Genomic DNA, 20435 nt, shown 5'->3' with positions numbered 1-20435 from the left:
CATACTGTTCCACCTCATCTGCTTACTCGCACAGTACATTTGACCCATCTCCCCAGCCACTGCTTAAACAACTGTTACTTGTGCGCTTACAGTGAAACAACCGACCTTTATGTACTCCACCAAGACAGCTACCGATCCTGCCGCCTAAAGTCCCAAAAGAGAGACGTTCTCTCCCTTATTCATAGGATATGTCTTCTGCTGCACCAAGCACATACTCGCTCGCATCTTGCGTTTCAGCAAAGAAAAACTGTAGTGGAAAGTAAGTTTTTCACACACAGAAGAGATACAAACAAAACTTCATGCATCCTTCTGCCCTTTTCAGACTTTTGACCTTCATAGGTCAGCAAGAGTGGAAAAAGCTAAGCAGGACTGTTTTGGCTTTACCTGACTGTCATTTTGTTGTTTGCAGTTTGTGGCAAGCTGAGGCATAAGACGATCTTCAGGTCTCAAAACCTAGCCAAAAAAAAAAAAAAAGCCCAACAGCGTTGAAATGCTTATTCTCAACATTAAAAGCACAAGAAAACCCCATCCCCTTCTCCTTCACCTTGGACAATTTGCCTCTACTGAAAAATCAGAGTATGTTAACAAAGCCTCAATTCTAATCTCCTAAATAAAAATGTGAGACTTAAATTTGGGCCCTCGACAATGACCAGCAGTATCAACATTACCTTAGTCAATATTAATTTACATAGAGATTTGGGCTGAAGCCTCTGATTAGGCATCTGCACGAAGATGGTTACCAAGTAGTTCCCACTGGTTTAAATGAGACTATTGCAATGAATAAAATTCTTGACATACATTTTTGAGCTACAGTAATATACTATTTACCATTTGAGTAATTTTAAACATTATTTAATTTATATGTATATGCATAATACACCTGACGACTCCTAGAAATGTTTTTACCTATTTTAGACATTTGCCATCTTTAGACTTTTCTAGTTTTTATTCATACCACAAATATTCCCAAATACATTCAAAGTAACAAGATTATCTCAGAATATGTAAAATGTATAATCTCATTGTTAAAGTAGAAGCAACAGTTGTTTGGTTGTTTTTTTTTTCCAGATTCCCGACAGAGTTCTTGGCAAGGATTAAATCCTTTCTAAAGGCTGCTGCAAATGTGACAAAAACTGTTTCCATAATTTTACACTGCAATGCATTATTGCATAATTTAAATGCCTGAGTAACTACAGAGTCTAGTATTTTCAGTTCATTTTCATAAAAGAGTGATTATACATGCCTGGACATCGAGGCAACTACAACCAAGTATTGCATCATGTTCCCATTATACTTTGTGTATCTCAGTCATAAGCATCTATTATTTTTCTCAGAAGTGAGATATTTTATATAGAATTGGCAACATCATGTGGCTTGATGAGAGATTAGATATGAAAATTTATTTTCCAGACCAATGTGCAAAATTATTGGGTTGCAAGACAAAATAAATTTTGTCATTGGCAACACCATTATACATACTGTAAGGTTTCTTACCACGTGTTCATATTCATTTATTCAGAACAAGAATGCTGGCAATGTATTTGCTCTAGGTATATCCGGCAGAACTCACTATTAACTCTTGCATCAGGAAAGAATGGAAACAGTTGTATTTGCGAAAGTGGGAGGTTACAAGCATTGTTTAACCAGGCATACCAGTTTCACAGATTTCCATCGTTGCACTTCAATCACACGTTTGTCTGCTCCAAACCTGTTTTTTTGAACCAAGCAGCCAGACACGCAAAATCTGAGAACATACACATTTTCCAGTAGGCAAAGCCACTGTCAATTAATGTGTATCTATTTGACATAATTGGTTACTTACATTGATACCCGTTTCTTTGATCATCACAGAAATCCTATTGCTAGCAACAACCTCTATGTCTTTAAGAAATTTCCATGAAGAAGTCAATTCAATTTCCCATGGGGGATGGTTCTGAATTTGGCCTTTAGTCTGTGTTCAACCTCTAAGCTGGCTCTCATGGTTGGATCAGGGATTTTATTAAATTTTTTAAGCATTTCCGTCATACCCAACTCTGAAAACAGCACACATTTGGTGGGGTTTTTAGCTGTTTAGTACAAAAGACTCAAGTTGTCCATATCTTGGGGCAGCGTCTTATATCCATATGGTCTCCCTAACACTAAGCACTCGGTCTACAAAAGACAGTAACAAGAAAAAGGTTGAAGTTCAAAATCTTATGAGGCTGACGGCCAGCAGCGATTAACATATGCAGAGTGACATTTTACTGTTCAGGCAGATAAACTGATCAGACACCAAATCAGATATGCTCATTTCCAGTACATCCAAGCATATCTTGCTTCAATTTTACCCTCATCTTCCTTTCTGCATCACACCCACTCACTGCCCCAAATAAACCTACACTGCCACGCTGAGACGCATAAACCACAAACACAGGATGAATCTCCCTTTTTTTTTTTTTTGGTGTACCTTTCAACCAAACGAGGTCCCCACCCTGATCACCTTACCGAACCAATGGCAGTATTTTTACGTATGTGGCACATGCAGCACCCGCACAGAGTAACGGCGGTCCCGCCGTGAAGACAAAAGACAACCCCCTTTCCACAGAAACACTCAGGAGCGCGGATTCCCCAGGCAATTTGTTCCGCCGGCAGTGACGGAAAGCTGTGTGTCAGACGTACTCCCTACTGGTGCAGTTTCAACCCATCCCCCCCCATCACCTCCCTCCCCACCCCAGGGCCTCCCCTCAGCAGCCCCGCGTCCCCCCTCAGCCCACGACCGTTACCCGGTGGCAGGCGCGAGGCGCAGGCGCGCGGCGCCCTCCGCACCGCACCGCGCCGCGCCGCGCCGCGCGGGCGCACGCGCACGCGCTCGCTTCCTTGGCAGCGCCGGCGCGCACGCGGAGCGGCCCCTGCGGCAGGCCCGGTTGCATCACCCGGCGCGAGGGTAGGGGGGTCCTTCTCGGGGCTGCCCCGCGGCGCGCCTGAACCGCGGCCGCCCCACGGCAGGGTTCGTGGTGGCTCCGCGCCCCCCAGCGCGGCGGGTCCCCGAGCCGAGCGTCTGCCTTCCTCTGGTCGGCGGGTGCCGGGCTGCGGGGTGGCGGCGGCGAGCGGAGTCGAGGGTCAGGCGGCCGCGCGAGGCTCCTCGCTTCCTCTTCGGGCCAAGATGGCGGGGGACGAGGCGGGAGTGACTCTGGGGCAGCCGCACCTCAGCCGGCAGGACCTCGCCACCTTGGTGAGAGCCGTCCACGGGGTGCCCAGGGGGACGGGGGGCGGGTGGCGGCGAGCGGGGGGTGCCGAGGAGCGGCGGATGCGGGCGGCGGATGCGGGCGGCGGAGCCGGTGTTAGGGAGGCCGGGCCGGCCGTTGTGGGGAGGGGAGTCGGCGCTGGGAGGCTGAGGGGATCCCTGCCTCCCTCCAGGCCCCGCCGTGGCCGTTGGAGCCAGTGAGGTGTGAGGGGCCGTGGAAGGCGGCGGTGCTTGTGGGGGCTGACTTTCAGCACGCCGGGGCTGGGGGCAGGGGGAGGTGGAGGTAAGTGCGGGGCAGAACGGCGGCGCTGGGAGCAGGTTAGGCGGGTCGCAGCGGGCTTGGGTTGGAGGGATGAGGCGCTTCGCTTGCTGGTGAGGTGAGTGCAGAGCTGGTCGGGCCGGCGTCCCGGCGTTGGGAGTAAAGCCTGTGTGAGACAGCGGTGGAGACGTGCAGTTTCCTCCTCGTAAGGGCTGTCCTGCTTCAGCGGTGTTAAAGACTCTTCCCTCTCCCAAGTGGAACCAGAAATTGGCGTTCTGTTTCCCAAGCAGGATAGATGGATGGCTTGCCAGCCCCGTCTTGGTTGGTCTACCAAGAAAATTTTTTTGACTACCAAGAAAATCCGTTGCAGTGGTCTCTTGCTGTGGTAGTGTTGCTGGTTAAACGTCTCACCAGGGCTGTCTCACTACACTTCTATGCAGACAAAAGCAGTCGAAAGTCATGTTGCAGCCTCCCTGCTGTTCAGAAAACTAGAAGGGCTTATTTGTCTTTGCAGTAATAATGGCTGATATTCTTGAGGATTAAGCACAAGAATTCTTTTTGTGTTATAGCTAAGCATGTTAGTAATTTCAAAAAGTATCTTCCTTTCATTTTTGACCGTGGTATTTGCCAGTCAGAAAGAGCACAGATAGACCTAATTGGGAGGTTGGTGGGAATTGTCTTTAAGGCCTATACTGTACTTTTTCAGTTGGCCCTTGAATGCTTAAAATTGATTGCAGCTTATAGCTGAACTTAGCTTTATACCAGTGTATGAGAAAAAAAAATGCATGCGCGCATAATTGTGTGCACCAGGAACACTTCTCTTGATGACAGGGTTTGCATCACGCTTACGTGCTTGTCACCCTGCTAGATGGTGCCATCTGCAGGTCATGTTCCCATCGTTGACTTCAGTGTGTGTAGTCATTTTAAGTTAGATATACAAGTAATATAAATTTAATTGCCTGTGGTAGGAGCACAAAACTTGTTTTGTATTGAACACGAGCATTTTATTCATGTAATCTTGAGAAAAGAACGGGTGAGTTTACATTTTTACATAGATGCGTTTATTTGGTTGTTATGCGCAAAACCTGCATGTAACAGTGTAAATGATATATGATTTAATATAAATTATTGTATGTGTGTTAGTTGTACCTTAGCAAAATATTTATATCCTGTCCTGCACTGAGGACTCTTTTGGCATTGCAAATCTTTACTTGAACCAAGAAGCTCATCCATATGAATTCAGTGCAGGGTGGAAATTAACTAAACAGTTTCAAAAATAGTACAGAGGAACATTTCAGTGGATTTCCAATATTTGAACAAACAGTTTAAAAAAAACCCAAACCAACTCTTTCCCAGTTGTCTTTTTAACTATATGGAAAGTATTTGTGAGCATTTTGATTTGCCAGGTGCTACCAGTAGGTTCATGCAGCAAGCTATTTAAGACAGCAGAATTTTTGTCTGGTACCTAAAATAGCAATAACAGTATTTGAGGAAAAAGTAGCTATTTAAAAAAAAAAATAATAGAAGAAATGAAATTAAGTCCATGGAGCTAATGAAATCTCTGGACCTACTGACTCCAAAGTGTTAGTTTTAATTATATATTGACTATATTGGATCCTTATACCAATTAAACAACTGTTGATTGACAAACCTTTGTTTTTAAAACATGTGCAGTTCACCATGGAGCCCATGGAAAGTTAATTCGAATTTGCTTGTTATGTGTAATTTAAGTTTGGGGATAGTCCAGGTGGGGGGATGTGTGCGCGCTAGAGCTTCTTTGGAGTTTTTTTGTTTTGTTTACTTCCATCTTTAACACCTTGCAGCCTATACCGATTTACAATCACTGTTTTTATTTGCAACCTGTACTGATTTACTGTCAGGATTTTGTTCACTTGTCCTATTTCACATGCTTAAAAGACCGGAATGCATATCTAGAATTATTTTAATGGGGTTGGTTGGATTTTGCTGAATAGAACTACTGGATAATTAAAAAAAAAAAAATACATATAGTACTCTCTAAACAATTAGGTACAAGATTAGTAAATTCTAAAACCTTTCCTCATACAGGATGTTACCAAGCTGACGCCTCTTTCACCAGAAGTCATCAGCAGACAAGCAACAATTAATATAGGTAAAACCAAACCTCTGAAAAAGAGGGTGCATTAATGTGACTCTTTCTGGTGCTCATGCAGTAGCATATGGTACTACGTGAGAACATTTTTAAGAAGTTCTTACTGAAACAGACAATAATATAGATATGGTGTTTTTATTATAGGTTTTATCAAAGCACAGGAAGAGACTTATTGAACTGTTTTAATTTGAATAGCAACAATTTTACTTCAAGAACACTTGAATGAAGTGGGGAGTAGTTGCTGAAGCAAAGTTTATTTTACCTTAAAATTATGCATTTAAATGAGTTTCGTGAAAATGCAAAGATCTGTCCATTGGGAGCTCAATTTAGGATCTTGTTTGTTTAAACAAAAATGATTGCAAAACCGATACATACTTCTGATAGGAGCTCTGGACTTACTGGCTACAGAGAGTTTGAGGTAATTATGTGTTGATCGTAATGGAACATTGCACAAAATTAAACAATGTATTGACAATTACTTGCTTTTAAAACATAGGTACAATTGGCCACGTAGCCCATGGAAAGTCGACAGTAGTCAAAGCTATATCTGGAGTTCATACTGTCAGATTTAAAAATGAACTGGAAAGAAATATCACAATCAAGCTGGGTTATGCTAATGCAAAGGTGAGTCATTGCTATAAATCTAGCAAATATGTTCCTAATATATTTCGGGGTGGATGTATGCTTATAAGTAACTAACCCTTGGTGAATTAAACTTTTTCTCACTTTTAAAAAATTACTTACAGATTTACAAGCTGGATGACCCAAGCTGTTCCCGGCCAGAGTGTTACCGATCCTGTGGAAGTAGCACCCCAGATGAGTTCCCTACAGATATTCCTGGCACCAAAGGGAACTTTAAATTAGTCAGGTAACTGTAGGAAAATGAATGGTATAAATTGTGTTAACTTCGTTTTACATAATGGAAAATATTCAGGATTGAGCTGCAAACTGAACATACTGTTATGGTAGACCACGTGTTCTTAGGTGCTGGGCACCCTTGGTCTAAGGTATCATCTAAACTGTCTTGTTTTTATTAGTCATGATGCATAGTCCACAGTAGAGCACAACTGTATCTTCTGTCCTTGGGTATTTGCAGGACTCCGAAATGAAATTTTTCTGCTGTTAATATAAGTACGTTTTAAAGCCACTAGAATGAGAGCTAATGTGGACCTCACAAGCCCATCTTTAAAATTCCTTTTTGGTGGGTGACCTTTGTTAAACTTTTTCTTCCTAGAGGCAGAAAAAATTTCAAAGTTCTTAAAATGAATGTATGAAAGCCTGATGCTTGATGTGAGATCCGGCCTCTAACTGGAGGTCAGGTGTCCTTTATTTACTTAGTTTCTAAGAAAGTATAGCATGGTCATTATGCAAACATAGTAACCACAAAAGCTGTTACATGGGTCTCTACAATGATTCCTCAAATGTGAATGGTCACGAAGACTGTTGTACGACAGGATTCCTAGTTCATGCTTATATATAAAATACACATAGTGCTGTAATGACCCATTTCCTTCCTTTCCTCAGATTACCAGTAAAGCACTCGTTCTAACAATAACTTCTGCTGGAGTGTGACAGTCATGCACCCATTGTTAAACTATTGGTTAACAGCTTTGGATTCTTTATCTTACTGTTTATTTGCTTATTGTAGATTTTTAACATTGTCAGCGCAGCAGGAAATTAGTCCCTTGATTTTTGGTGGCATGCTACCAGGAAACAAGGATTCTTCACTGAATAGGTTCAGGCAAGAATGTAGTGAATCTACTATTATGGTCTGCACAATAAAATCATAACATTGGAACTAAGAGCTGCAACGTTGTCTCTGGATAAATCTTTGAAGTGAAGTGCAATTATAACTGTGTAATTAATGACACATAATTTTCTAAAATTGGAGAATGGGAGACATCTTTTTTAAAAGCAATAAGAGAAATCCAGTGTTGGTTTCCTTGTGTGTTTGTGGGTGGGTTTGTTCTTTATTCTGGTGCGTTTAGATCTAGTCTAATTTATAAGTAAATTTGTGAAATATTAAAGCAGTACCTGGTGTGGAGAGATATATATATGGAATATGGATATATGGAATCTTAAAATTCAGAAAAACTATTTGATAGCCATTCAATAGTCTTTGTGTTCTTATGAAAATATTTTTAAGGTATTAATTCTCAGCATCTGTCTTAATGTTTGTTTATCTGTCTATTTTAAGGATGCTTTTAACCTTTATGTCTGCCTAGCCACTCGCATAAATCAGTCAGAGGAATTGTCGATAATTGGCTTTTGGACTTCTTTTTAACCTTCTTCTACAACAGGCATGTCTCTTTTGTGGATTGTCCTGGCCATGATATTTTGATGGCTACTATGTTGAACGGTGCAGCAGTAATGGATGCAGCTTTACTGTTGATAGGTAATGTTTGCAACACAAAAGCAGAGCTCTATTTTTTTAATATCACAAAGCAACTTTATGTGGGTTTTAAAATTTAGTGGAGCAGGGTGAGCAATGGAAACAAAAAAAAAATTGTACCCTAACAAGATTTTTTTTCTTTTTTAAACATGGCTATACATGCTCCTTAGTGTGGTAGCTGACCCGATTGATAGATTAGTTAGGTAAGATGAAACCTTGTAGTAGTACAGTACTGTAAAATTTATTTTGTTTTCTGGAAATGCATTGGCTTTTGAGCTTCTCTGAAGCTTCCCTTTGCTTTAAATACATTGCCTTAGCTGTACAGGAGAGTCCACAAACATCAGTACAAACAGTAAACCCCAATGAATATGGACAGAATCAAGGTACAGGAGATTTATCTTGATTTAGACAATTTTTTATCAGATTTGCAAACAACAAGAAGTGAGTAAAGCTCATTTTTATATGGCTGTAGAACAATTTAGTGCTCTGTCGTGATAAATAGCTATTCTGTTACCTGGATAGGGCATGTCAACAAACAAGAACAGCAACTTCAGATACTGTAGTTTAAACAGTCTGAGATAGCTGATAAGCTGTTGTTCCTGCTACCTGTTTAGATCTAGAAAACGTGATAGACCAAACCTCAAGTGAGATTAACCATCACAATGGCACATCAGGCCAAACTTGGCTTGTTGGATCTCTGAAATCCAAAGCACACTGATAAATGCCCTATTCACATGCTTGATATATTTATTGTGTGTTATAGAGTTTGGGGATCTTGGCATTTTTATGGCTTTGGTGATAAGAAAAAACCCATAGAATTTTAAGATAATTTCTTGAAAGGTGAATCGTCCATTATGCTACAGTCAGTACTGAGATGTTTAAAGACCTAAAGGATAGAATAAGTCAAGTAGACAGAAGTTAACTGTCAGTATCTTTGGAAATTTTAAATGCGTGTTTCTATTGGGAAGAAGTAGAACAGGGGACTGGCAACCTCTCATCTGTCATATATTGTGTGGATGCTAAAGCTAGCAGTTCTGGGGAAATGAAGAACTTGGATGCTTTATGTGTAGCTTACTGAGAGCTGACTTTTCTTTATAAAGATACAATGGAAAGTAGATGTCTGAATTGTAGGAGTTTTGTCTGTCTTTATAGTTTCTATATTGCAGTCGTTTTTCTTCTTTCAGCTGGTAATGAGTCATGCCCTCAACCTCAGACCTCAGAACATCTAGCTGCTATAGAAATCATGAAACTGAAACACATTTTGATTCTACAGAATAAGATTGATTTGGTCAAGGAGAGCCAGGCTAAAGAACAGTATGAGCAGATTCTTGCATTTGTCCAAGGTAAGTTTTCAACAACAGAAATCCAGTTCATGGTGGAAATTCTTCTGTGTTGGGACAAAACATAGTGGTTTTCGGTATGTTAATAGAAGCATAGAAAAGCTTCTCTTACTTAGACGATGCTGGTGTACATAGTCTGTTAATATAAAAATAGGCCTTTGGAGTTATGCTTATGTGTTTCAGACAGCTTACATTCAATAGTGTTATGGCTGTTGGTCAGAGCTCTTGATGTAAAACTAATAGTAACTCTTGTAGCTTTCACTGAATTTATGGTTTTGTCTTCGTATTGTCTGTTCTTGGATTGTTTCTTTGCTAGAGATTGTACTGTGATTTTACTGCAGTGCAGGAGAGAATGAAGCAGTACTTGTTAGGGGAACCTTGTAGGTGTAAATGCATTAGTTACTTCTGTGTAATCACAAAAGATTGTTCTTTCATCTCTCTCTCTCTGTAAGTCCAGTTCAGACAGGGTTATCCTACTCCTTCCATAAAGTTCTGTTCAACTTTAGCGCTTTGAGTTTCATCTTTCCTAGGAGCTTCCACTGTTTTCTCTGCTTATCTGCCTTAGCTGGGGTATGTGAAAAGCTGCAGAGCTAGATTGTTACCATCAAAAGTAGCCAATGGGTGTCTTTTTTTTTTTAAGTTCGGAATTATTGCCTTGCATAAGCTGTTCATAACAGCTATGTCAGAGCGGCTTGATGTGTAAATTTGGAATTCTTTGTGAGGACTGGAGTTATCACAAGAAACATATAATTAATTATATTTAACAGGCCTCAATAACTAAATAAATTCTTCCATCAAATTAGGATTTTTCTAAAATATGTATTCGTATTGCAAAACTTAGAAAAAATAGATCCTTAAATTGATAGGAATTTTAGTTTGTCAGAAGGAAATCTGACTGTAAATTTAATACTGATGTATAGAATACTGAGATATCCAGTCTCTCTAAGGAAATTATCTTAAGAATATTTCTGATCACAATGTAAGAAGCAAATTCTGCCTTAGACCAGAAGATTATCTTGCACAGTGTTCAGAGAGCAACTGTAAAGCTCTTCAGTACACAGTTATCGAGAGGAAACATGACTGGCTCAAAGTAGGTCTGGCTGCTTTGAGCTAAAATGTTGAAGGGAAGGGTAAATGTTCTGATACTTACTGCTTTGGGAAATACATATAAAATGTGCCTTGAAATTCATTAGTATTTTTAACAACGACATAACACTTGGTCATGTTGCTGTAAATACTATATTAAGGCTTCATGTTGAACTTGATCTTATTTTAGGTACAGTTGCAGAAGGGGCTCCAATAATTCCAATCTCGGCACAGTTGAAATACAACATTGAGGTAGTTTGCGAGTATATAGTGAAGAAAATCCCAGTCCCTTTGCGAGACTTCACATCTGAACCAAGGCTTATTGGTATGTAAATCCTTAGGTTTGGGCTTTTGCAGCTAACCATTTATTACAAGTATCTACACTTGGAATTGCATGTTGCTGAATGCTGTAAAGAGGTAGGTTTAAAAAGAGTGTTTAGTGTGCTCTTATTTTAAAACTTGCATACTTTCTGAGAGCTGCATCGTTTGTTCATGATTAATTGCAATAGTTAAATATCTTTGAGGTAATTGCTCGGTTTTATGTATGTTCTACGTGTATGACAGCACTGAAATGCAACCAAGATGAGAAACTTACCTGTGTCTTAAAACATTCCTTTAGTTGCTATGAGTTTAAATTTGATTTAACAAAGTACTGACAAACTGTTGAATTTGAAAAATAAATTATATCCATGAAAATCTTATAGGTAGCCTGGTTAGATTTTTCTATGTTAGAGTCGTACTATCTCCTGAAAGTCTCAGTTGTTGTCCGCATATTTTGAAATTCAGTTCCACTACAGTGAATCTGTTTGTTTGCTTTTTTCCCCACACACAAAACTTGAGAGACCTACAAAACATGTTCAGAATGCATAAAAATTGATTACATTAAAACAAGGTTTTATAATACAGTTGTTTATAATATAGTTGTGAAGGATTTTTTTAATATATTTGATCATTGCTTTCTTTTTCAGATACTGACATTTAACTTTATTTTTGCTATGCAGAAGCAGTTTAAAAAGCCATTTATGTATATGAGCAGCTTAAATGGTTTTGAGGAGAAAGTCAACTATATGCTTAAAAATTCAGAATAAAGTATTCATCCTATTTTAGTGTTATCCCTGAATTATGTTTTTGTAACACTAATAAATATATGTATACCTTAATAAGAATAGGGAAGGAAATTTGCTAAAGAAAGGCACTAATTCTTTAGAAAAACTGATTTAAATATAAACTTGGTTACGGTCTATTCTTTTCAGTAATTAGATCTTTTGATGTGAACAAGCCTGGCTGTGAAGTTGATGACCTTAAGGGGGGCGTAGCTGGTGGCAGTATTCTAAAGGGTGTTTTAAAGGTAACCTTTTCCCTCTCATGTCTGGAGATTTGTAATTATAAAAAGTAGTAGAGTTTTTGCGTGCTTACTACAGAATGAATCTATATAACTGAATGGTTTTTAAACTAGGATACAATCCTTTCTGTCTGTGCCTCATTTTTACTTTCCTGTTCTAAAACACCAGAACAAGAAATATATATTTTTGTTTCCATAGTCTTCATGTTTATTAGTAATGAAACCAATTTCATTGCTTACAAAAATTGAAGGAGCTAATTTTTTTTCCGTCCTGCCACTTTTACTTGCTGAATTACTGGGGGAAAGGGGAGCAAAAGAACTTTAAAGGTACCTTTGGAGTGTGTATGGGTTCCCACAGGTCCCACTTCCCCATTTAAATATTCTATGTATTTTGATTTATTTTTTTTTTATTTTGCTTGTGCAATGCTGTTGATAAGTGGAAACTTTAAAAGTTGCTCGGTTAGACTGGAATTTAACATCTATACAACTTGTATTTTCTTTGTCTTGCGGTTTATTGATGCTGATCAGTTGCACCAATTGAATTAACTCATTTTTTTTCTCAGTGCTGTAACATTTCTAATTGAAATGTCATTTAAAAAAAATAAACTAAAATTTAATTACTGGAAATATTGCTGATAACTATCCTTTGCTAAAACAGTTTTGTAAATAGTATTGAAGAGAAAATCAATTGCTTTGTTGGCTGTAAGATACAGAGCTTTCAATATTGTTTGATTTGCAATAACCAGTGCAACAGAAGTCCTAGAAGTCCTAGCCCAGAACCAAGGACTTGTATAAATAGATCTTGGGATAAGTAGGTCTTTTCTGTGACTAGTAGTTGGCTTTATGTTCCTGTGAAACAAACAGTTAATCACTTTTTCACTTTTGTAATTAGGTGGGCCAGGAAATTGAGGTCCGGCCTGGTATTGTGTCCAAGGACAGTGAAGGAAAACTCATGTGCAAGCCAATCTTTTCAAAAATTGTTTCACTCTTTGCCGAACACAATGATCTACAATATGCTGCTCCAGGAGGCCTTATAGGTAAGAATATTCTCTTATTAAAAGATTAATTTCTTCATGCATATTGGAAACACTTGGTTTCACTTAACAATGAATTTGAGCGTAATAAACAAAAAGGCTATAAGCAATTTCAAATAATATGTATATGTAGAAAGAGATGGAGAGACAACATGTGTATGAAAATTAGATATTCAAGAAATAAATAATTTTCCTAAATGTACTGGCCAACTCAGATTAACTTGCATTGTGAACTGTACTGGCTTTAGTGTAGAATATTTCTTCATTTGTTTAGACAGAGCTCAGTCTTGTTGATATTCTGAAAGTGCTGTCAGGTAATAGGGAACTCCCAGTAGATTCTCAGTATGTTCTTTTTAGATCTCCTTCCAATATTTTAATACATAAATAAGACAGCTACCTTTCAATTACTCCTTGTGACTTTCCTTGTTTTGTTGTAGGTGTTGGAACTAAGATTGATCCAACTTTGTGTCGGGCTGACCGAATGGTAGGCCAAGTTCTCGGTGCAGTTGGAGCACTGCCAGAAATATTTACAGAGCTAGAAATTTCCTATTTCTTGTTGAGACGACTATTAGGTGTGCGCACTGAAGGAGACAAGAAAGCTGCAAAGGTCTGTACCCCTTTTTTTAGAAAGATAACTCTATGGGATTTTTTTTTCTAATTTCTTTTATTAACTTCTTGTGCTAAATTTTTAGTTTGTAAATTTTATTTAATTCATGTAGTAGTTCTGTCTCCCTGTTCATATATGCTTGTCACAAAACATACCTGTTTATTTAATATTATAGGAGAATAGTTTTCAGAGGACTAGGAATTCATATCAGAGTAGTTTAAAGTACAATAAAGTATTTGTGTATTTTTGAAGTTAGGTATTCTTCTACAACATATTGGTAGTTGTTTTTCTTTGCTATCAGCCTATTTACTCGTGCAATAATTAATTTTATACATGTACTGATCTGCTTCCTACTTACATGCTTTTTATAGATTCTTTCTCTGAAGTATTTTTGAAACACTGTAGTTGAAAAGAAACTAAACTTGATGCACGGCACAGTCTCATGTTCCGTGGTCCATGTTACACAAATCAAATTAGAAGATCATAGTTTTTCCTGTTAGCCGTAAAGTCTATTAACTGTTTCATGCAACAGTAGATTAAGTGCCTCAGCTGTCTCTTTATCCTGTAAAACAAAATCTTTTTTGAGAAACATTTTGATGAAAGTAGGCGTAAGGGAAATGAGAATAACCAGATTATTTAAAAGAATGGTATAACATTCCAATTTGTAGTAATATCTTAGACTGGTTTTGCTTTTAATACGCAGTATGTGCAATCTTCAGGATATTTTGGCATGATATACTTTCTTGGGATTTCTCTACAACGAGCATCTGCAGTACTACATACCCAACATATTTACATATTTGTCTTTTCACAAGAGTTAAAATATGAACTTTATCCACTGACACTTTTGTGCATGGTTTATGTGTGGGGATATTTATATTTTTTTCATTTCTCAGATATCTGTGGCATCTAGGTAACAGGAGATACTTAATATTGTTTGTAATAGGTTGTTTGTTTTTTTTAAATACTAAAGCTTCTGTTTAAGAGTTTTATACATTTTACTTCAGGTGCAAAAATTATCAAAGAATGAAGTTTTAATGGTAAACATAGGATCCCTGTCTACTGGAGGGAGAGTCAGTGCAGTAAAGGCTGATTTGGGGAAAATTGTGCTAACTAACCCAGTATGCACAGAAGTGGGAGAAAAAATTGCCCTGAGTCGAAGAGTTGAGAAACACTGGCGGTAAGTTGGTGCTAAATTGGTAGAGTACTCAGTTGTTTTAATGCTAGCAAAAAAAATACACAGATCTGATTTTGCTCTAGATATTTGTCTGTTTTTAAAATTCCTCTGGATTCTCCTAACATATTGACACCACTATTGTGGGATGCTTCATTTCATTTCTAGCCTCTTAAACGAAGCATTATAATGGGTATGTATGTATTACTTAACAAAGAAACATCTGAGGTTCATGGTTTGTTGCCATGCTGTAATTGAGCTAACAGTAGGCTATCTCAGCAGCGCGGTTTGAAAATTCTAGTAATGCTAAGCAAAGCCTGTCTTTATACACACTGAAGTCAGTGATGTTCAACCTGTGGAGCTGTACGTGACTTCTAGTGCAACCCTGAAGTAATAGCAGGGGAATAGAGGAGGGTCACTCCAAGGTTCAAGTATTTTATGTACTATGAGTAGAGAGGAAAGAAAAAAGCATCAACTGGATTGACCCATTCAAATTACAAGTAGAAAATGGCTGACTGGACAGTAGCATCTGGAGGCTGAAAATGATGAGCAGAACTAGTTGATGATTCATTTTAAGCTCGCTGCCATAGTTCTCTTTAGATAATTATGTATATGTACCTGTTGTGTGTTCCATAAGACTACATGAATATCATAAGAACATAAGGGTATGTAGATTCATTGACCCTGCACAGCTCTCGTAGTATGAAGGGAAGGTATAAGGGAATGTAGCCATTCATACAATAAGTCTCTACCATATGGAAAGAACCAAGGTTTAAGTATCCACGGATGTGTGTTTCTTTTTCAGATCAACAAGAAAGCATAGATGAGAATTTAGTGCTTGCTGTCTCAGAGTTAGCTGACAATTTGGGAAGAGATTATTCCCTGAAAAAAATCCAATTAAAATATAATATCTCTTGAAGGAGGGTGGGGAGAAAAAAGACAGGACCCAAATTAAGTCAGGGAAAGCAGAAGGGAGAGGAGGAAGTATTTATATTTGAAATGATGCCTTATTTAGCTATAGACTGACAACCTGTGTAAATTTTAATGTGAGTTTTGTTGCTTCTGTAGATTACTTCCTGCTTGAAAAACACGATCACGTTTTGCCAAAAAGCCCACTTGTCTCTGGTTTATGGGGTGAACAAGTAGTGGCAGCCTGCTATGAAGATCCTGTTATTAAAAAGTTGACTCCTGTGCTGTATTAAAAGGACAAAGAGACAGCATAAGGAAACTGAAAGTTGAGAAAAGGGAAAGGAGACAAACTGGGAAAAGCAGCAAAATAAAATCCAATTGGAGTAAAGATAACATACAGTTGGTACTGTGAAAAGGAATTTGTAGCCTGAGGCAATGGAGTACTGAAAAGATGGAAGAAAGTGAGAAAGCAAGAGATGAACAGGAGGTATAAAATAGAAAGTCAATATTTAGAAGCATAGAGGTTAAACAGCAAATGGCCAAGCAAACAGGATACACTAGTGATTCCATTGAACAGTGAATTTGGAGGTGGACTAGTTATAACCTATGGATATGGTCCTAAAAAGTGGGAAGTGATGGGCTAATATACTTCACTGTCTTTTCTGGTGTCTAGAGACAGGCTCTACTGCTTAGCACACTAAATTGAGACGCACGTGTTGTTTCTGTGTATCTCCGTGCCAGAAAACAGAAATGTTTTAGAGACAGTAGTATTAATAACACGGACTCCCTGCCAATTGTGGAAATGGACATAATCTTAATTTCTTTTTACAAGTGTATTTTTCTGAGGCAACAGTGGCCAATAAAAGGGGCCTTAATGTTATTGAATATTAATAATAAAACTTACCCGAGAGTTGAGTTACCTTTTACAGGTTACATGGTCATTGAGAGTTACAGCTCTGTTTACTGTCATCTTGTCTGAATTTTAATATTTTCATTTCTATTTGAAAGTAATGTGGTACTGCAAGCATAAGTGAGAGAAGTCAAGCTGTGAGTAGATTTACAGTTCACCAGTGCAATATAAGTTAAAACATTGGCGTACAAGTATCTAAAGGGTGGGTTGAAGGAGGATGGAGCCAGGCTCTTTTCAATGGTTCCCAGTGACAGGACGAGGGGCAATGGGCACAAGTTAGAACACAGGAAGTTCCGTTCAAATACACGGAAACAGTTCTTTACGGTGAGGGTGACAGAGCACTGGAACAGGCTGCCCAGGGAGGTTGTGGAGTCCCCTTCCCTGGAGATTTTCAAGACCCGCCTGGATGCAGTCCTGAGCAATGTGCTCTGGGCAATCCTGCTTTGGCAGGGGAGTTGGACTAGATGATCTCTAGAGGTCCCTTCCAACTCTGATAATTCTGTGATTCTGTGATTTTCAGATTTTTGATTTACTGCTCAAAGAGACATCCTTAACTGATTACAAACGTACAAATGTTCTGTTCCCCTCATCCTTTTTTATTTTGTGTTTCCACTGCCCAGTCTTAGATCTTACAGTATATTTTGGGTGGGAGAGAAGTGGAGAAAATTCAGAATGTGAGAACTGGAGGCATAAGAATGACGGAAGGATGTTGATTTATCCTGGATGTTTCTGACTACTATTAAAAATAATATAAACTTGTTTTTCTTTTTGCAGTTTAATTGGTTGGGGTCAAATCAGAAGAGGAGTGACAATCAAGCCAACTGTTGATGATGACTGAAGAGCAAAAGAGAGTGCTTCATTTTTAAAGATGAAGTGCCTATTTCTATTTTGGAGGGGGTATATTTTCACAGTGGAATTGGAAGCTGTGCAAACATTATCTTTGAGTTGTATGGCTGCCCTTGTACGTTTTATTGAATTTTACCCTCTTACTAAAATACTAGTCACTATCACCATTAAAAGTGTAAAAGAATTGGCGTAGTAGTGGGTTTAATTATCCACATTTCAGTAGAAATTAATTGTACATGTCCCATGGCATGTCTAATTTATGTTATTTTGTGTTTCAGACATATCTGTTTAATATCAGTCAAGCCAGCCCCAGTGTAACACACGAACTATAAATCTGATATTGAAATAAAATATTGCTTATTTTCATTAATTCATACAATTTTTCTCAGTAACAAAAGACTGCAGTGATTGTTCAACCAGTACAAGAATAAAAAGAAAAAAAAAAAAAACAAGCTCCCCTTGAAGACTAATACCCTTTTTGCACAAGATCTTGTTTTGTTTAAACAGGCATTTACAGTAAAAACTTTCTTTGTTGGTTTGTATGGTTCTGACTTTAGGATTCTAGCTGTATTACATAGGACGGCAATGTTGACTGACTTAAATTTATCACTTCCATTATTATAAGGAATTTTGATTAAACCCCCAAAGAAAAACTACAAGTAAACTGGATCTGAACTGGCAGTACTGGTTTTTACCTTATTTTCGAATGGATTTACAAAAATAATGTGATTAATTCAAAACACAGGTGCTTGTCATTGTGGAACTCTGTGTGGGTGACCTGAGAACTCTTTATACAGTAGGAGTAAACTCCTTATTTAAAAGTTCTGTTGAGCAAATATTAGCTATGATCTTGAACTATAAAATATCTGGAAAAGGCTGTAGAAGGGAATGACTTGGGATGGGGGAGACAGAATTCAGAATGAGATGAGGAAAGTGGTGTAAAACCACTTTGGCTTAGCTGGCCTGAATCACTCCTTAAGATAAAGCATTATGTAGTAAACTTACTGGTAGGGTGCTAACACTTTCATCCATTTAGGTTTAACTTCTTAATTTGTGTTAATGTACATAGTTCTAGGTATTTTATATACTAGACTATTTAGCAAGTCATGCTGCTTTTCATATTTTTATCCAAAGTACTGTGTTCATTTGCGAAGCCTGGTTTCAGTTGCATTTAATATATCTTCAAGGGCATTCTAAAAGTAACTACCATTTTGCCCATCAAAATGGACTTTGATGAAGCAGCTTGAGTTTTGTTCCTGATTTTGCATTGTGTTTTGTGTTGTCTTATTCCATCTACATTCCTGTACTCAGTTTCTCCATTTGTAAAGTACTTCTACCTCACATGGTGTTGAGACTAAACACATTCATTTTTTTATAGTCCTCCTCCTTTTTAAAAGAAACAGAGTTCAGCTATAGTTCTTCCTGATTCTCCTAGCACTTGAGCAGTGTGGAGTCTTTGAAACAGACAGATGTAAGATTGTGTCTTCCATGCTTTGGAAGATCATTTTTGTAACTCTCACTTCTAGTAATTTGGATAAACTTATGTCTTGCCTAGTTTGGAAGCATGAGGGTGAGCACAAAAGAGAAAGTAAGCTACTGCAGAGTGCTGGGATGACACCACCACCAGGGTGAAATCTAGTCCAAAGAGTTCTTTCTCCTTACACAGAATGTGTGGGTCTGATGATACTGAAATGCTGACATGCTGCTGACAAATTGGTTAAGCATTTCTAGGCGCTCAGATCTTTTGGAGATTGGGCCTTAATCTCTTCATCTGCAAATCAAAAAAATGAGTGCCATAATTTTCCAAAACACTTAATGTATTCCTTCACTTGGGTAGTATTGTCCTAGTGCTGGGATTAGTAGCCAGCCTTACATCCTTCCAGCTAAATAGCTGTAGGTCATTACTTAATTTAGGTCTAAAACATGATTTGATACTGCTGTAGTTGATAACATATACCTAATAAATCTACTATCAGGAATGTTAAGAAATGCTTTATGAAAGTGTCTTCTTCCCTCTGAAGTATTAAATGATACTTTGTCTGATGGCATGCACAGGAACTGGTGGGAGCTAGAGATAATAGAGGCAATGAAGTGCCTTGCATCATTCTTGCATCAGCCTGCTTTCATAATGGCCCTTCCAGGCTGGGCTAGTCTGGTGGGGTTTTTTTTTAGCTGCAGCCCTCTCCTGAGGCAGTTTCTTATATTCTGAACTGTTCTCCACTTCCTTCTGATAGTAGGCTTAGGTTCGTTATTCATGCATGTATGCTGTGCCATGCAGAAAAGAGTTGCCTGAGAGTGGGGTGGTGGTTACAGAACAGTGTGTCTGGCCCAAAGTCTGCTTGTGATCTTTCCCAAGAGAAGAAGGGAGGTTAGGAGCACGTATAGGTGGTCTGAGGCGTCAGCCATGACTTACATATGACATAAACAGTGTGCTATATATTCTATCACATTGTGACAGTGGGGGGAAGGTGTAAAGTACAAAGTTCTTTTTTGCCACCAAAATGTTACATTTCCTCTAACTGGAAAGCTTTGACTCTGCTGGCATGAGTAAAGAATAATGGGAGCATTCTGAGACCTCGATGAATACACAAAGCATATGACTCTGCAGCATCGGAGAGCCAAGTATGAACAGTGTGAGTGTCAATACATGATGTGCTGATGTGTCTGTATCCACCCACTCTGTATTCACTGAATGGTGATGCTGAGATTTAGATGAATGAGAGGACAGGAAGAGATGCCATGTAAAACTAAGGAAGTTTAAAATTACTTAGATTTCCTTGGCCAGGGTGAAAATAGTAGCAGATTTACTTGTGAGCTCTCTCACTTTACCAAGGATTTGAGTGATAAATTTCCTTTTATTTTTAATTATTTACCCTTCGTAGGTCAGATTTAGCTACCTGAATGTAGGTGTGCAGTTGCCTTTCAGATGGGTTGACTAGCCAGGGCACAGGTGCAGAATTGGCAGCCGTCACACTTGCCACATTCTGGAGAGGCAGCTGGGTATAGCGGGGCATCTGAGGTGGCACCAGTACCTGCCTTTGGGTAACTGAATCTCTTCCAATACTCTGTCAGAACTTGGGAATTGGTTTCAGGAGGGTGCTAGAATAGTGGGACCTCTTCACTGCCGGGAGGTAGTGAGATATCACCTCAATAAATATTTTGCAAAAGACTTCTGGTATCTA

The 20435-nt window shown here is 38.6% G+C and overlaps 2 protein-coding genes across 2 annotated transcripts in view; one reads left to right on the top strand and one right to left on the bottom strand.

Moving 5' to 3' along the window:
• ACOT9 (acyl-CoA thioesterase 9) overlaps nt 1–20435 on the bottom strand; it is a 334937-nt gene that overhangs the window by 124814 nt on the left and 189688 nt on the right. The window lies entirely within an intron of this gene.
• On the top strand, nt 3102–17934 carry EIF2S3 (eukaryotic translation initiation factor 2 subunit gamma). The gene is made up of 12 exons (XM_082488252.1): nt 3102–3211; nt 5550–5613; nt 6110–6237; nt 6360–6481; nt 7914–8008; nt 9190–9348; nt 10622–10756; nt 11685–11779; nt 12666–12810; nt 13245–13414; nt 14422–14594; nt 17182–17934. The coding sequence occupies exons 1-12, from the start codon at nt 3143–3145 to the stop codon at nt 17243–17245; spliced, it is 1419 nt and encodes a 472-aa protein (XP_082344378.1). The 5' UTR covers nt 3102–3142; the 3' UTR covers nt 17246–17934.

This window comes from Vanellus vanellus (assembly GCF_965231255.1).
Source record: "Vanellus vanellus genome assembly, chromosome: 1".
Lineage (NCBI taxonomy): Eukaryota > Metazoa > Chordata > Aves > Charadriiformes > Charadriidae > Vanellus > Vanellus vanellus.
The sequence above is the reverse complement of the archived record's forward strand: the minus strand, read 5'-3'. Positions and strand labels throughout refer to the sequence as shown.

Bases quoted from the DNA above. Each gene is read 5' to 3' on its own strand.
- EIF2S3 (XM_082488252.1), top strand. From the start codon at position 3,143: ATGGCGGGGGACGAGGCGGGAGTGACTCTGGGGCAGCCGCACCTCAGC. The intron at 3,212-5,549 runs GTGAGAGCCGTC...TTCCTCATACAG, and splicing joins GGCAGGACCTCGCCACCTTG to GATGTTACCAAGCTGACGCC. The intron at 14,595-17,181 runs GTAAGTTGGTGC...TTCTTTTTGCAG, and splicing joins AGAGTTGAGAAACACTGGCG to TTTAATTGGTTGGGGTCAAA.